The 17,685-nt window shown below is 54.7% G+C and overlaps 1 protein-coding gene and 2 pseudogenes across 1 annotated transcript; 1 reads left to right on the top strand and 2 right to left on the bottom strand.

The window, feature by feature from the left end:
• The first annotated feature begins 1,506 nt into the window (after positions 1-1,506).
• On the top strand, positions 1,507-3,029 carry LOC120766063 (NAD(P)(+)--arginine ADP-ribosyltransferase 2-like; annotated as a pseudogene).
• Positions 3,030-6,035: 3,006 nt separating this feature from the next.
• LOC120766062 (NAD(P)(+)--arginine ADP-ribosyltransferase 2-like) lies at positions 6,036-7,217 on the bottom strand. Its single transcript, XM_058424252.1, has 2 exons — positions 6,478-7,217; positions 6,036-6,120 (listed from the first exon to the last, which is right to left on the bottom strand). The coding sequence occupies exons 1-2, from the start codon at positions 7,215-7,217 to the stop codon at positions 6,036-6,038; spliced, it is 825 nt and encodes a 274-aa protein (XP_058280235.1).
• Positions 7,218-11,281: 4,064 nt separating this feature from the next.
• Positions 11,282-13,693, bottom strand: LOC131378775 (erythroblast NAD(P)(+)--arginine ADP-ribosyltransferase-like; annotated as a pseudogene).
• Between the last annotated feature and the right edge of the window lie 3,992 nt (positions 13,694-17,685).

Here is a 17,685-nt window from a genome sequence, read left to right as displayed (position 1 = left end):
GGTCATGGAGGGTGAGAAATTAAAGGGAGAATAGAAAGTTTTGGATTCTCCTAAAGTTGCTGGATAGGGCTGAAAGACTGACAGGCAAAAGCAAGAGAAGGATGCAAAAGTGTGCGAAGGCAGGTTAAATGTGGCTGAAATCCATGGAGCCGGAGACAAAGGGAACTCCAGTGAGGGGTTTTGGCAAGTTCTGGATCACAGAAGGAGCAGCGCTTGCACAAAGGAAAAGTTCCAGGAGTGGTTCCATTGGGGATATTGGGGCACTCCCTGAAAACAACCCCCAGGGACCCCTCTGGATGATCCTCCAGTACCAGAAAAGGACTTCCAGAAGGAGGCGGAGCCGTGCAAATTAATTCCTGAGAAACTGCTGGTTCTGTATTAGATAAGAAATTATTTGCAGTGAATATTTATGACTCTGGTGTATAAATAGCCCGTGGTGAAGCCTCCCCTGGCCTGCAGGAGCAGGAGAGATCCGCTCCAAGCGAGAGCTGATAAAGAACTGCGGCTTTGTGATCCCTCCAGTTCTGTCAGGGAGTTCGGCCAATCTCGGTATCAGGGGCTGAGGGGACTCTGGGGACACCTGGGGGGTTCATGGGACTGGGATTGCGGAGACGGGCTATGGGGGGCTCCAAGGGGAGACATTGTGTGGGCAGGGGGGGTGATCCCTGGATTTGCACTGGGGGTCTTTGAGTGAAAGGGGTCACAGGCCTGGGAGTGAATTTGGGGTCTGGGAGAAGGCTTTGGGGGACATTGGAGGTGGGATGAGGATTGCTTTAGGACTTTGGAAGAGGTTCCTGAGGGGCCCGGGATCACAAGAGGGCTGCAGAGGGTCTGGGAGCAGGATTGAGGTCCTGGGGAGCACTGGGGGGACACTGGAATGGTAAACATGGGACTGGGAATGGGACTGGGAATGGGTGGGGCACTGAGGGAACACTGGGAAGGTCCGGGATTGACCCCAGGGTTTGGACTGGGGAACTGCGGAGGGGCTGGGGGTGACACCTGGGGGAAGGGACACTGGACTGGGAGAGGAATTATGGGGCTGGTGGGCACAGGAACAACCCTGGGGGGACACAGAAGTGGGGGCCAGGGAGGGCATTGTGGGACTGGGGTCACTGAGGGCACTGCTGGGGGCACAGGAAGTGAGGCCCAGAATTTGAATCACGGTCCTGTGGGGTCTGAGGGACACTTGGGGAGTCCAGGAATGACCCCAGGATTTGGGGATCAGCATCCTGGGATGTGTCCAGGGTTCTTCTGGGCAGAGCTGTCCCCCCACCCCTGGGCTGACCCCAGTGCCCCTCCTCAGTCCCTCATAGGGGAACCCTTCCCATGTACCCCTGGGTGCCACAGTGTCCCCTCAGTGTGCCCTCAGTGTGTCCCCTCAGTGTGTCCCCTCTGTGTCCACCCAGTGTCCCACACGCTCCTGGTGGCCTCTCCCCTCCATGGCCCCCCTGGCTCACGCCCTGGCACTGCTGGCAATGGCCGTGGCCGCTGCGGCCAGTGATGTGATTGCCCCTGGACATGGCCTGGGAGTCCTTCGATGACCAGTACCGGGGCTGCGGCCCTGCCATGACCGCGGCCTTGCCGGCCCTCAGACTCTCCGAGTTCCAGAAGAATCCTCTGTTCACCCGGCTCTGGGTGAAGGCTGCGGCTGAATGGCGCAAGCGGGGCTTCCGTGTGTCCCCTCTGTCGTCCCCAGCCCAGGCCATCGCTGTCATGGCTTACTCGAGCAAGGATGTGCACCAGCAGTTCAACGAGGCCGTGCGCAGGGCTGGGCGCTCCCCCCAGGAATACCGAAAGAACTTCCACTTCAAAACGTTGCATTTCCTGCTGACCCAGGCCCTGCAGAAGCTGAGGGCAGGCTCAGAACACACAGTGCCGCAACGTGTTCTGGGGCGTTTCCTGGCACTCATTTCCAGGCGCAGCGTGGCCAGAGGGTCCGGTTTGGTCATTTCACATCAATGTTTCCGCGTAAAGAGATTGCTCAGGAATTTGGGACAGACACCATATTCCAGGTGGTCACATGCCAAGGCGTGGACATCCGGGCTTTCTCCATGTATCCAATGAAGCAGGAGGTGCTGATCCCACCATACGAAACCTTTGAGGTCACCCAAGTCATCTGGGATGGGAAGACGACATGGATCCGGCTCCTCTCCACCGGGACCTACAGCAAATACAACTGCGAGTGGCTGTAAGGCAACAGCACAGGGAACAGCCTGGGGGAATGGGGCCACCCACAGTAAGGCAAAGGGGACACAGTGGACACTCCCTGGGGCTAGGGACAGGGAGAGGGGCACCCACTGTGTGTGGGGGGACAAGGACACTCAGTGCTGGGGACACCAAGTACAGGGGTCAACAAGAGTGCCCCAGGGACAGGGCATAGGGATGGGGACCCCCACATCTGGGAGGGGACAGGGACACCCCTGCCAAGGGAGGACAGGGACAGGGACATGGACAGGGACAGGGACATGGTGTGGACAGGGACAGGGACATGGACAGTCTAGGGACAGAGACAGGGACTGGGGACGCTCCCGTTCTGACCCATCCCTGTCTGCCAAAGGCAATGCTGTGGGGACCAGGCCTTCTGCACTGGATGTGGGTGGGCTGGGCTCGCCATAGCACACCCTGGACCCCTGTCACTCCCTGTCACTCCCTGTCACCCCCTGACTCCCCCTGACCCCTGTCACCCCTAAGCCCATCATGACCCCTCTGACCCTCCTTGGCCCCTGTACCCCCCCCATACCCCCACCACCCTCACACCTGTCACCTCATGGCCCCCATCTCTCCTGTCACCCCTTATCCCCCATTATACCCTCCCCAAACCCTCAATCCCCCCCATGGCCCCCCTGACGCCCCTCTTTTTCCCCAGGTGGAAGCGTCCCCTTGACCCCCTTGCCACCTCGGAAGACTCGGTCCTGGCCACCACAGCACTGGCAGTGGCCACCAGGGCCCTCTCAGCCACGAGGCCACCAATGTTTCTGATGTTACTGATGTTACTGATGTCATTGATGCCACCGATGTCACCGATGTGACTGATGTCACTTGTGGCCACTGTGGCCAACATCATCACCAAGACTCCCTGAGCAACAAGGCTGCCACACCCACTGCTACCACTGTGGCCACCTAGGCCGTTTTGCAAAGCCACTCTATTAAAATTCGTACAAAACAATTCTATTAAAGAATTCTGACAGTCCCCCAGTGCCATCCCCGGCTGGGGGGGACCTGCTGGAGCAGCTCTGGGGAAGGACCTGGGGGTGCTGGTGGGTGACCAGTGGAGCTGGATGTGTGTCCTGGGGCCAGGACGGATCCAGGGGACATTGGGACGAGAAGGGGATGAGAGGTCAGGGAGTGATCATGCCCAGCTCTGTCCTGCACAGTGAGGAACATCAGGAGTGCTGTGTCCAGCTCTGTCCAGTGCCATGTCCAGTTCTTAGCTGTCCTGGACGAATCACTGTGCTCAGGAATGGTGCTGCGTGAGCTGGGAGCTTGGGCCAGGTGCCCACTCTGGGTCCTTCAGCCTGTCCCGCTCTGGGGATCTGGGGATTCTGGGAGTTGTGGTTTGGGAATTGCCCACCGGAGGGCAGCAGCGAGCAGGGGTTAAACAGCGGCACTGCGCCTGCCCCCGCCCTCAGCTGCAGTTCCGGGTGCCACCAGCAGGTGGCAGCACGAGCTGGCAGCGCTGCCCAGTGCCCGCCCTGCCCCATCCCAGCTCCGGGGCTCTGCAATGGTTTGGGATGGAGCGACCTTAAAGCCCGTGCGGTGCCAGCCCTGCCATGGGCAGGGACATCTTCCCCTGGGCCAGGCTGCTCCAGGCCCCCAAACCTGGCCTTGGACACGGCCAGGGACCGGGCAGCCTCAGCTTCTCTGGGCAACCTGTGCCAGGGCGTCACTGCCCTCACAGGGAAGGACTTTTGTAGGGGAGATGGATGGGGATATCTTTGCAAAACAACTCAGTGGGTAGGGGTCTTCAGGAGAAATGGTTGTCTGTGTCTTCAAAATGGGTCTTGATATCTCTGCAGACATGAAGTGTGCCACAGAACCCTCGTGGTTGAACCAGAATGTTTGAACTCATGAACTTTAGGTTAATAGGAAAGATGGGGTCCCCACAAAGTCTCTTACATAACCCAGACAACCTGAACATCTGAACTTTGCAGGGAAATGACAGGTTCAAGGGGGATATGGGAGACCACCAGGAGACAATGCGCAAAGCGCAGACCAAAAGAAGCTGATTAACATGTTGAAGCGAGAGTAGGTGGGGATAGTCTAGAATATGTATAGGCAATGTTGAAATTTCATTAATATGTTTGAACTTAAGTGTATTTCAAGAGAGCGCCTGCTCTCTTTGGGGTGCACATCTTTGGACGGAGCTACTCCAGGTGCCAAGTAAAGCATACCGACTCCATACCTTGCTTGTGGAGGTCTTTGTTCTCTGAAGGCAAAGGATTCTTCATCTCAAGGCACAGAGATATCTTCTCACTCTTCACTTCTTCACTGGCACAGACAGCTTCTGATCTCTGTTCAAGCATCTTATGGGATTAATATCACTTAGTCCATCACAAAACACATTTGCTCAAATCTACACACAAATCTAAACAATCATCTCCCCCCTAATTGGGAAAGATGGGAAGGTTTGGAAGGGAGGATTCGCTTCACAGAGGCCTGGGGCAATCAATCCCAGTGCCCCAGCAGGACTCACGGAAACAGCAAGCTGGGACGGCAGGACGTCTCGGCAGGCAGGGGCTGAGGGGCTACAGTGCAGTAAAAACTCGGAGCAGTGATGAAGGAGCAGCAGGGAAGGGGCAGCTGCAGCCCGGATCCCAACAGGGCAGGGAGACGTGCGCTCAGGATGCTGGGCACCCGAGCACAGCCCTTCTTTTCTAGTGAGGTAGATCCTCATGAGATCCCACTTCAGTAGCTGCTCTCACAAGCAGAAGTTCACCCCACGGCAGAAGAAGCAGCTCTGGGCTGGGCTCTGGCAGCAGCAGTGAATTCCCTTCTCCAAGCAGCAGCTCCAACCGCCCTCCTCCAAAGCCGAAGGAGAGAGAGCGCCGGCAGCTCCCCCAGCCCTGTCTTTTATCAGCCCAGTTATCACAATATCTCTGCCCATTGGAGAGAAACTGCCAGTGACTTATGAAAGAAAATATGGGTATTGATCTAGTTTCGATACCCAACTGTGACGGACAAAAACTCTCTCACAGTTGAAAGTTAGAAAGTGTATGTTTATGACAACGCCGGACAGTGTGCAGGATAGCTCCCAAATACACACCGCAATTTACAGGTGATCACAGAGTCCTTTTATTTACAAAAGCATTGAACGCCCCAAACACAAATGCATATTCATAACCATGGTACATCCCATTCCCCTCTTCTTATGGTAATTAGCTAAAAGGCAATGAAGCATGCGTCGTTTGTTCTTTGCAATGGGTCGGTGCTCCTTTTCATGGGGAGGGGTCCCCAAAATGAGGAAGTAAGGAAGTCTTCCTCATTCTAACCATTCTACCATGTCAATGCAAACATGAGAAATGAACGCTTGGTAGGACTCCTATTTCCTGTCTTCGTGACTGTTCAATGGGTTTCGGGGCAGAGGAGGCCTACAATTGCCTTATGTTCCTAAAAGCTATTGATCAGGTTCTGTATTCTTCATTATAAACACAGCTAACAAAACATAAAGTTGACAAGTCATCAGTTATTCTAACACAGAAGAGTGATCCCAAACTCAGTTTCTCTCAGTTAATTACGAACCTTTAATTTCAGCAAAGCCTACATGTCTACTTTAGCTAATTTCAGAAAAGCTTATCACTAACTAAAATCATAACCGCTCTAAAATTCTTAATTCTTTAAAGTTTCTGTCTCACCAGATGAGAGAAATGCAACCAGATGCCCTCCTCCCCTGAGCTTGGCCACTTCTTTTGTTTCTCTTACAACAACAAACCTCAGTAGCCTTGGTGACCTCATTTCTCTGCAGGTCCTGGTGGCATTTGTGGGCATGGTGGCCACAGTGGACTCCAAAACCACAGCAACCTCGGTGGCCTCGTGGCTCAGATGGTTCCGGTGACCACTGCCATGGCCACGGTGGCCAGGAGAAGCCCCCCGAGGTGGGGAGAGTTCCTGGGAGGCTCCCACCTGGGGACACAAAGAGGGAGGTCAGGGGGACAATGGAGGAAAGGGACAGGGGTGAGGGAGGAGCCCTGAGGATGTGGGGGTCAGAGGGGCCAGAAGGAGGTCCCTGTCCCCTGTACCCAGCCATGGGTGGCCAAGTCCCCCCAACCCCAGTGGGTGTCCCCAGCACTGGATGTCCCTGTCCCCCTCACCTGGCACTGGGTGTCCCCATCCCCTGTGCCCAGCAATGGCTGTCCTGTCTCCCACCCACTGTCCCCTCCTGCCCATGGGTGTCCCCAGCACCGTGTGTCCTTGTCCCCAACCCTCACTCAGTGTCCCTGACCCCTCCAGGTTGTCCCCATGATGTCACCTTTCAGCCACTCGCAGTTGTAGTTGCTGGCGTTCCCCGTGGATTGAAGCTCAATAACCATCGTGTTTCCTATCTTGCGCACATCGGTGACCTTGAATGTCTCAAAGGGTGGGATCAGCACCTCCTCCTCCTCTGGAAAGGTGGTGAACCCCTGGATGTCCACGCCGTGGCACGTGTTCACCTTGAATATAGTGCCATGCCCAAATTTCCAGGCCACCTTTATATCCATGGACGATGATGCAAAGTGATCAAAGCGGACTTTGTTGTGTTTCTTCACCTTGAACCGGGCGTTCCTGAACCCCTGGCGCACATCATAACACTGGTTTGGGCGTCTCAGCTTCTGGAGGGCCTGGGTCAGCAGGAAATGCAGCGATTTGAAGTGGAATTCGTTCCGGTACTTCCAGCTGCTACTTCCAGCCTCAGACACGGCTGCGTTGAACTGCTGGTACAAGCGCATCTCCTCCATGGTGTAGGCCCTGAGAGCAATGGCCTGGGCTGGGGACGATAGAGGGGACACACGGGACCCCCGGTCCTTCCACTCAGCCATAGCCTTAAGCCAAACCTCGGCAAACACAGGATTCTTCTGGAACTCGGAGCGGTTGAGGGCCGGCAACGCCGCGGTCATGGCAGGGCCACAGCCCAGGTACTGGTCATCGAAGGAGTTCGGGGCCATGTCCATCCGCTCCTCATCAATGGCTGCAGTGGCCAAGGTCATTGCCAGCAGTGCCAGGGTGTGAGCCAGGGGGGCCATGGAGGGGAGAGGCCACCAGGAAGAGTGTGGGACACTGGGGGACACAGAGGGGACACAGAGGTTACACAGGGAGGGTTCCTCATGGCGGGACTGAGGAGGGGAGTGGGGTCAGCCCAAGGGGAAGGGAGGCATTCTTGGCCAAGAGACCCCTGGACACATGCTGGTTCCCTGATCCCCAATCCTGGGGTCACTCCTGGATACCCCAGTGTCCTCCAGCCCCCCTTGGAACCCCAGTCCCACACCCACAATCTTGTGTCATTTCCTCAGTGTCCCCTCAGGCCCCCCCAGGACTCCAACGCCCTGGTCAGTCCCTGACCCCCCAGTGTCCCCCACAGCCCACCCTCAGACCCCAATCCCACTCCCAGTCCCGTGTCCCCTTTGGGGCTGTTGGAAATGATAGACCCCAGGACCCCAACCCAATTCCGGGGATCACCCCCTGCCCCCTGCAGTGTCCCCCAGCCCTCCCATGGCCCCAGTCACACTGCCAGCCCCCCTGCTGCCCCCCAGAGCCCCGTGAGCCCCACTCCCATCTCCCCAGTGCCCCCCACCTTCCCCCAGGACTGCAATCCCACCTCACATTCACCCCAGGCTCCCCCCCAGTGCCCCCCGTGGCCCCAGTCCTGATGCCATTTTCCCCTGTCCCCCACCCCAAGTGTCCCCAGTGTCCCCCCAGCCCCTGATACCCAGATCGGCCCAACTCCCTGACACAACTGGAGTGATCACAAAGCCGCAATTCTTTACCAGCTCACACTCACTGCGGATCTCTCCTGCTCCTGCAGGCCAGGGGGGGCTTTGCCACACGGAATCAATCCGTCCTAACTCTACACCGTCGTTCAAATGGGCTTCTTCGCTGCCACACACCCATCACTTTCTCCATAAATAATTTGCATGGCTCCGTCTCTCTCTCCGGAAATCCTCTTGTCATCCTGGAGAGTTCCTAAAGAGGCATCTGAGGCGTCATTTCTGCTGAGAGCCAAAATATCTCAGGAGACCTCAACTCAGACTTTCACTTTCGACAGGCGCTGCTCCTTCAGTTACAACACTTGTCAAAAACCATGCTGGAGCTCATTTTATCTCTCTCTCCATGGGTTCCAGCTGCATTTATCATCCTGTGTAAATGCTTTTATATCCTTTTATCATTCTTTAAGTCACTCTTTAAGCCCTACCCAGCACCTTCAGCATGTGGGGAAAAGCCAAGCTATGGAAAGCCAAGTGTCCACAAAACAGCCTTGAAACTTTATTCGTATAAAGGAACAGAGTTTCCACAGCCATTCCCCCGTGGGCTTTCTCTCTCGAGGTTTCGGAGGACGCAGCCTCGTTTTATCACAAACTCCCGGCTGCACATTCCCCTCTTCCTTTCCCCACTGGCTGAGGCAGCGGGAAGGTGCAGTCTATTTGTCTGTTTCTAGGATGCCTTGCAGTGGCTAGCTGGAACAGAGGCCAGGCACGATTACCAGAATAAAAGCGGGGATTAGCTCCAAGCTGCCAATAGACACACCTTGGGCAGGCAGAAGCCTCCGAGAGGCTGCACCCAAGATGAACGATGGCCACGAGTTTTTCACTCAGTTATCGGTTTGGTCTGTTTATACATCAGGGGTGATGCCTCCAATTGCAGCTTCAGGTAATGAAGTCATATTCCCCCAGGTTTGCAAACACCTCAATTCACTTTTATTTATATGTTTCAGGCCTAAAGAGGAATTGTTTTGTCTGAATAGAATGGGAGAACAGAAGCTGACAGGCGATGGAGTTTTACAATTACACACTAAAGCAGTGCAGGATCTGAAAAAGATAAAAGCAAAATCCTAAGGCATCATATACACAGGGATGAGGACCCTGGTCAGCTGTGTCTCCTCTTGAGGCTGAAGAGCCCCAGCCCCTGCAGCCTTGCCTGGTGAGAGAGACGCTCCAGTCCCTTCATCATCCTCACAGCCTCTGCTGGACCTGCTCCAGGACCTCCCCGGCCCTCCTGTCCTGAGGAGCCCATAGCTGGACACAGCACTGTCCAGAGCTGGACACGGCACTGGACAGAACTCTGAAGCAGGACTTAAGTTTTATTAAGCTTCTTGCTGACGGCAGAGCCGACACTCTCCAAGGGGATCGAGGACTGACTCGGTGCTGACGACCCCACAAGACACCTTCTGGACAGCTTGGACCTGCCAGAGTTCCTGAGTTGAAGTTGGTGGGGAAGCTGCCCGGGATCCAGGCATTTTTTTTTGTTTTACATTTTAGTGTCTTGTGAGTGGGTGACCCCTTTCCATCAGGGACAGCTGTGGGGAGTGCAATCTCCCAGGCTGAAAGGAGACGTGAACGTGTGGGTTGGGGAAGTTGTAATTTTAAATGGGGAATCATTTCATATGGAAAGTTTAGTTTCTTAATTAAGTTTTTACCCCTTCTTCTTTTTACTTTATGGGGCCCTTTTAAATATCCCAAGCTGAAGTTCTCTTTCCCAGTTTGTATATCCTGCCCCTGCATTCCTAACCCTTTGTCCCTTCAGGGATTGTCAGAAGATGGAACCCGCCAAAGGGCACAGAAGCGCTACCGACCTTCTGCCATCTCCCGTCCCCTCCTGTCCCCTTCTCAGGGTGGGGCCGCGCAACTCATCCTGAGTTCTCTCCTCACCCATGTTCCACCATCTTCCCATCCTATCCCTCTTCCCGACTCCACACAAAATGGTGTCCGCCCCTCAAGGGGAACCGCCATTTTGGGTTCATTCCCGCTGTCCTTGTTTCCCACCTTTGTGTCAGGTCTGTCTGCTGTGAGGGGTTGCACCCTTCCATCGGGATCCTCCCCGTTCATCGGGAAGTCCCTCCCTAGAACAGGGCCCCGCTCCTCTGATCCGGCCTCTTCCAGTTCCTGCACATCCAGAACCGGAAATGACGCCGGCCACAAGGGAGCCATCTTGGCTGTTGAGGGCTCAGAACACCGCGCCTTGCCGGTCGGCTGAAAGCTTTGCTGCGCTGCTGTTGGGCAGGAGTGTTTCCTCTTTGGAGAAAGAGAGCGAGCCACTGGAGCCCTTGGCGTGCTCCGTGTGGGCTGTTGGTTCTGGGATGGCAGTGGGGCAAGCGCTGAGCCCTTCCCAGCATGAGACATTCCCACTCGGATCCCTCTGCCAGCTCTGGGCCTCAGCACAGAGAGGATGTGGAGCTGCTGGAGCCAATCCAAAGGAAGCCACTGAGAGACTGAGATGGGATATTGAGAAGAATCCTCCCCTGTGAGGGCAGTGAGGCCCTGGCACAGGTTGCCCAGAGAAGCTGTGGCTGCCCGGTCCCTGTCCGTGTCCAAGGCCAGGTTGGGGGGCCTGGAGCAGCCTGGCCCAGGGGAAGATGTCCCTGCCCATGGCAGGGCTGGCACCGCACGGGCTTTAAGGTCGCTCCATCCCACACCATTGCAGAGCCCCGGAGCTGGGATGGAGTGTGTTGGGTGCTGCCGCCTGCTGGCGGCACCCGGAACTGCAGCTGGGGGAGCGGCCCAGTGCTGCTGTTTAACCCTGCTCACTGCTGCCCTCCGGTGGGCAATTCCCAAACCACAACTCCCAGAATCCCCAAATCCCAGAGTGGGACAGGCTGGAAGGACCCAGAGTGGGCACCTGGGCCAAGCTCCCAGCTCATGCAGCACCATCCCTGAGCACAGAGTTGGATCCAGAGCAGCCCAGAACTGGACATGCCCCTGGGCAGAGCTGGACATTGCACTGGAAAGAGTTGGACATTGCACTTGACAGAGCTGGACACCGTATTGAACAGAGCTGGACATGGCACTCCCAATGTTGCTCACCATGCAGGACAGAGCTGGGCACGATCACTCCCTGACCTCTCAGCCCCTTCTCCTCCCGATGCCCCCTGGATCTCTCCTGGCCCCAGGACACACATCCAGCTCCAGTGGTCACCCACCAGCACCCCCAGGTCCTTCCCGAGAGCTGCTCCAGCAGGTCCCCCTCAGCCGGGCATGGCACTGGATTCTGCCAGAATTCTTTATTGGAATTGTTTTGTACAAACTTTTAATTGAATTGCTTTGCACAATGGCCTTGGTGGCCACAGTGGTTGCAGTGGCTGTGGCAGCCTTGTGGCTCAAGGAGTCTTGGTGATGATGTTGGCCACAGTGGCCACAGTGACGGCAGTGACGTTGGTGGCCTCGTGGCTCAGAGGATCCCGGTGGCCACTGCCTGGGCTGTGGTGGCAGGACGAGGCCTGCACGGTGGAAGGGGGCCAAGGGGACGCTCCCACCTGGGGGAAAAAGAGGGGTGTCAGGGGGACCGTGGGGGGAGTGAGGGGGTTGGGAAGGGCCATAATGGAGAGTTAGGGGTGACAGGAGAGATGGGGGACATGAGGCGACAGGTGACAGTGTGTTGGGGTTATGGGGGGGGAGAGGGGCCAGGGAGGCCAGAGGAGTCATGATGGACTTAGGGGTGACAGAGGTCAGGGGGAATCATGGGGTGACATGGCGGTGACAAGGGGTGACAGGGGTTCAGGGTGAGCCATGGGGGTCCCAACCCACCCACGTCCAGTACAGAGGGCCTGTCCCCTCAGCACTGCCTTTGACAGAGAGGGAAAGGGTCAGAACGGTGGCGTCCCTGTCCCTGTCCCTGTCCCTGTCCCTGTCCCTGTCCCTGTCCCTGTCCCTGTCCCTCTCCCTCTCCCTCTCCCTCTCCCTCTCCCTGTCTCTCTCGCTGTCCCTGTCCTCCTTTGGCAGGGGTGTCCCTGTCCCCTCCCAGATGTGGGGGTCCCCATCCCTATGCCCAGTCCCTGGGGAATTCTTGTCCCCATGCCAGTAATGCCTGTCCCTGTACTTGGTGTCCCCAGCACTGGGTGTCCTTGTCCCCCCACACATAGTTGGTACCTCCCTCACTGTCTCCAGCTCCAGTGAGTGTCACTGTGTCCCCTGTGCCTTACCATGAGTGGCCCCATGGCCACGGCGGGTGTCCTCATCCCCCAGGCTGTCCCCTGTGGTGTCACCTTGCAGCCACGCACAGTTGTATTTGCTGTAGGTCCCGGTGGAGCTGAGCTCGATCTCTGCCTTGTCCCCTTTCCGGGTGAAACTGGTGACCTTCAAAGGTTTCAGTATGGCGGGATCAGCACCTCCTGGTTACCTTGATCGTAGGAAAAAGCCTGGATATCCACACCATGACATGTGTACACCTGGAATACTGTGTCTGTCCCATAGCGTCTGGCGACATCATTGCTCAGCGACGTCGATGTGAAATGACCAAACCGGACCCTCTGGCCACGCCGTGCCATGAAGCGTATGTCATGCACACCCCGGAACACGTTGCGACACTGCGCATTCTGATCCTCCCTCAGCTTCACCAGGGCCTGGGTCAGCAGGAAATGCAACGTTTTGAAGTGGAAGTTGTCCCGGTATTCCTGAGGGGAGCTCCCGGCCTGGCGCACGGCCTCATTGAACGGCCTGTACACATACTTCATTGAGTAGGCCATGACAGCGATGGCCTGGGCTGGGGATGACAGAGGGGACACACGAGAGCCCTGCTTCTGCCACTCAGCCACGGCCTTAAGCCAGGCATCGGCAAACACAGGATTCTTCTGGAACTCGGAGCGGTTGAGGGCCGGCAACGCCGCGGTCATGTCAGGGCCGCAGCCCCAGTACTGGTCATCGAAGGAGTTTGGGGCCATGTCCATCTGCTTCTCATCAATGGCTGCAGTGGCCAAGGTCATTGCCAGCAGTGCCAGGGTGTGAGCCAGGGGGGCCATGGAGAGGAGAGGCCACCGGGAGAGTGTGGGACACTGGGGGACACAGAGGGGACACACTGAGGGGACACAGGAGGACACTGAGGTGACACTGAGATGACACAGGGAGGTTTCCTCAGGGAGGGACTGGGAGGGGAGTGGGGTCAGCCCAGTGGGAAGGGAGGCACTCCTGGCCAGAAGACCTCTGGACATGTCTGGGGTCCCTGATCCCCAGTTTTGCGGTTACTTGTGCCTCCCCAATGTCCCCCAATCCCCCAGGGCCCCCAATCCCACAGTACCATGTCCTCCTGCCCCCCCAGAATCCCAAACCTACTCCCATGATTACAATTCCCCGAACCCCCCCCCACCCGAACCCTGACCCACATCCTGGAGTCACTCCCTGAACCTCCCGGTGTTCCCCTCAGCCCATCCCCACACCCCAATCCCACACCCAGTCCCCAATTTCTTCAGTGTTGCCCCAGGACCTCAACCCAAATCCAGGCACCATCCCCTACCCCCAGTGTCTCCCAGCCCCCCCCATGACCCCACTCCCACCATCCCGTGTCCCCTCAATTTCACCCAGAGCTCCCCACAACCCCAGTCCCAGTGCTGCAACTCCCCCCGTGTCCCCCCTGGAGTGCAATCCAAATGCCACCGTCCCCTGTCCCCATCAAGTGTCCCCAGTGCTCCCCAGCCCCTGGTACCGGAACGGGCCGGAGTGAACTCCCTGACAGAACTGCAGGGATCACAAACTGCAATTCTTTATCAGCTCACACTCACTGCGGATCTCTGCTGGTCCTGTGGGTCCAGGGGAGGCTTTGCCACTGGGTATTTATCTACCAGAGTCATAAATATTCATTTTGGTGGGGCTCCAATTTGACACAGAAACAGCACTTTTCCCGGAAATAATTTGCATGGCTCTGCCTCTCTAAGGAAATAATTTCTGTTGTCCCAGAGAGGAAACAAAGTGGGGTCTCTGCGTGTGGTTTTCTTAGAGTGCCTCGGCCTCCACAATGACTTCCTGTTGAACTTCTGCTTGCTGCAGACGCAGCTCCTTCTGTGATCCAGAACTTGTCAAAACACCTTCATTGGAGTTCCCTTTATCTGTTTCTCCACGGGATCCAGCCGCATTTGCCCTGCTGTGTCCAAACTTTTACATCCTTTTCAGGCTTCTGCCTGTTTGTTTTTAGGCTCTATGCAGAACTTTCTGAGGAACTGAAACTTTCTATTTTCTCTCTGATTTCTCACCCTCCATGACCCCAACCCCAGTGTCCCATATCCCCCCGAGCCCCCCAGCCCCACTCCCCACTGCTCACGCAGTTGCTGTCACACCTCAGACACCACATGGGGTCCCCTATCAGATGACATCCCTGCGGGCACCCCGAGCCTGGCCATGATCTCCTGGGGAGTGCCTGCGTGACTTCCCCGGCCTTGTTGGGGCAGCAGGAGAAGTTCTGGAGCCCAAAACAGGGATCCACCAACACCAGGAGATCCCTGAACCCTTGTTGGCGTGGTGGCTCAGAAAATCCATTTGCCAGCAATCCCCGGCAGTGTTTCCTCTTCCAGGGATCCCTGGAGGTGATGGGTTTGGATTCACAGGGTTCTTTTTAAAACACATTGTCCTAGGGTGACTTTATGGTGCTGGTATCCCCAATCCTCTGTTCTGTTTGTGCTGGAGATTGAATTCTGTGCCTTTAAGACTGGATCTAGGAGCAAAGGAGGAGCAAGAAGCAGGGTGGAGTTTGTTTTGAGAAAACTGCCTGGTTCCTACAAACTTTTCTCGAGGCTGGGTGTTTGGCTGAGGCTAAGAGAGACTGGAGGACACAGATCTTTTTATTTTTAGTTAGTTTTAGGTAGCTAGGGCAGAGAAGTTCACTGGACTGGTTTTTTTTCCCCTTTTTTTCCCCTGTGTTTTTTTTTCTTGGGACTGTTTAAACCTGCTCTGGACTGAAAAGACCCAGGGGAGTACCGGGGGGGTGTTTGCACCTGTGGCCCACCGGGGCCTGGACTTTGCAATTTTCCAGCAGCGTCAGAGGGGCCGTTTGGCTTTGTTCCTCAAAGGGACCCCAAAAAAGGGGTTCCTTTGAGACGTTAATTTTGAGGGAGTTGCTGAACTAGCTGAAATAGATATGTAATCTTTGTTCACAGTTAACAGAAGCCAGATCTTAGATAAGCTGCCCCGGATTTTGTAACTTATTTCTTGTCAGGTTTATGTTTATGTAGTTGTGCTTGTAATGAAAAACAAAATGTGGTCAATAGGACATAAGATAGCTGCAGATTTCCTGCTTAAAGGACCCATTGAACACAGGAAACTGTAAGTTCTACCAAGGAATCACTTGTCATGAATGCATTGAAAAGGTAGAAAGGTCAGGACGAGGAAGACTCATCTTACTTCCTCATTTTGGGTGACCCCTCCCCAGAATAGACCCCCCGACTCATTTTAAGAAACAAAGTATGCATGCTTAATAGCCTTTTTGCCAATTAGCATACCAAGCGAGGAATGGGAGGTGACAGGGGTATGAATATGCATTTGTATTTTGGATATTCAACACTTTTGTAAATAAAAGGCTTTGTAATTACCTGTGAATTTTGCAGCGCGAATTAGGGAAATATCCCGCGTGCTGCCCGGCCGTAATAAACATCCACGTTCTAACTTTAAACCGTGAGAGAGTTTTTGTCTGTCACAGTTGGGTATCGATACTAGATCAATACCCATATTTCTTTAATAAATCATTTTGGCCAGCCAGCCAGGAGACTGCTCTCTCTGGCCCTGGGGCCAGCGGGGTCCAGGACCCCTCTTGGCGCCCACCCGGAATTTTCTGGGAAGAGGGCTCCTGCGTTCCCACTGACCACCCGGGGAAAGACCAGAACCTGCTGGAACTACGGACAAAAGGTATGTTTATATTTGAAAATAGGTGCCTTGGTGTAGGCGGTTGGTAAGACACTGAGAGACGTCTCGTGCACAACATACGCCTCTTGCGTTTGTTTGTAAAAGTTGTGACAGCTCTGCGGAGCTTGGTATCAGTGGTTTGGTAGTCCGTGTCCCGTAGTGGGGACAGCGGTAACCGGTTTTTTGTTATGTCATCTTGCAATTTAAAGATGACTTGGTAGTCCGTGTCTCGTGATGGGGCAGCGGCGGCAGTGAAATAACCATTGTTGATGTCGTGTATTAGGAGCAGTGGTGGCTCCGGTTACAGTTTGTGGTTCAAAGGTACCTTGACAATCCGTAATCCGTGTGGCGAGCCCGTGCTGGGACGCGAAGGGTCCCGTTGTGGGTCGCGGAAAATCCCGATTGCGGCCCTGAGTGCACGGAGTGTGCGTGGTGTGAACGGATCCTTGTTCTGTGGTCTCGTGGTTTTGTGTGCTTGTGTCTTCAGGTGTGGAAGAATTATTGGTGCACCGTATGTATCGTGGTCTGTGGGAGTTTGTGTAAGCGTTTTGATTTGTGTGATTTTGGAGTGTGTTAGTAACGTGTGTAAATGGTTTTAGGAGTTTTGCAAGCTTGAAGTTGTAAAAGCCTTTTGAATTCCCCGGCTGATCAGTGGAGGGATACCTCTGTTTGCAGGACGGAAGGATTTAAAGTGTTTGTGTTGTATCCAGATTGTGTGCTGGAGGGGAATTAGACTCTGTGTGAGCTTGAACAGCGAGTGCTTTTGGCAACAAGATTTTGCTGACGTTTTGTTAGGTGGGGGGAAAACAAAACAAAACAAAACACCAAAACAAAACAAAAAAACAAAACAACAAACAAAAAAACATTTGTGTAAGTTTAAATTGTTTATTTTTGAACTAAAAGGAGCAAGCGGCATAAGGAGGTTTGAAACCTGAGCCAGCCCCAGGAATTGGGAGGGGGTGATCTGTTTCCCTGGTAACCGCGGGGGAATCCAGGCTCTGCAGCCTCGGGCCGTGTCTCTAAACTCCCTGTAAAACCCTAAGAAATTCTTTTAGCGAGTGAGTGTTTTAGTTAAAGGGAAAAAGGTTTTGCTTGTTTGTGAGGCTTGCAGTTGCTAGAGTGTGTGGCAATATTCTAAAGTCCTGGTGGTCCTAACCACAGAGTGGAGAGGCAGCGTGGGATCAGGGTTACCCCCCCACCTCCTTCTCACGGAGGGATTTGTGGGTGGTGTCCCAGCCGAAATCCGTAGGATTTTTCGGCGAGACCTTGTTGAAACTTCTGGTGGAGTGTGTTTGGGGTCGTGAGGGACCCCTGGCTATTTTCTTTGCGAGCCTAAAACGGTTGGTGTTTGGAGTCGGGTCTCTCTAAGAAAAGGCTTTGATTGTGTGCAGAAAGCAGAGAGCCCAGAACTTATGCCCAGAGCTAGCAGAAATAGCCGAGAAATTTTTGGTGCTGAGAAGCGCAATTGAAGTAGTCTACTTTGTCTTTTGTAACATCTTGGACCAAAAGGGATTCTAAACATGGGGGCAAATGAGAGCAAAGAGATTCCCAGAGGAAGCCCTTTAGGGTGTATCTTAACACACTGGAAGGAACTGGTGGGCTGTGGTGGTACCGAAACTAAGAGGGAGCTTGCTAAGCTTTGTACACAATGGTGGCCGTTATATAAACTTGATGAAGGTGTGAAGTGGCCAGTAAACGGTACACTGGACTATGAGACGTTATTACAATTGATGCCTTTCCTTCGGCATGAACAAAAGTGGCAAGAAGTAGCTTATGCTGATATGTTTTTCACTCTCAGGAATCATCCCGAGTGGCAAAGGGATTGTGGAATGAGGTCACCATCTGATCCTTTAGTATTAGCCCTTGAAAAGGATAATAAAGCTACTAAAGGGAAGCCCAA

Source organism: Hirundo rustica (assembly GCF_015227805.2).
Source record: "Hirundo rustica isolate bHirRus1 chromosome 1 unlocalized genomic scaffold, bHirRus1.pri.v3 SUPER_1_unloc_2, whole genome shotgun sequence".
In the NCBI taxonomy this organism is placed as follows: Eukaryota; Metazoa; Chordata; class Aves; order Passeriformes; family Hirundinidae; genus Hirundo; species Hirundo rustica.
This window is presented reverse-complemented; position numbering and strand designations above follow the sequence as displayed.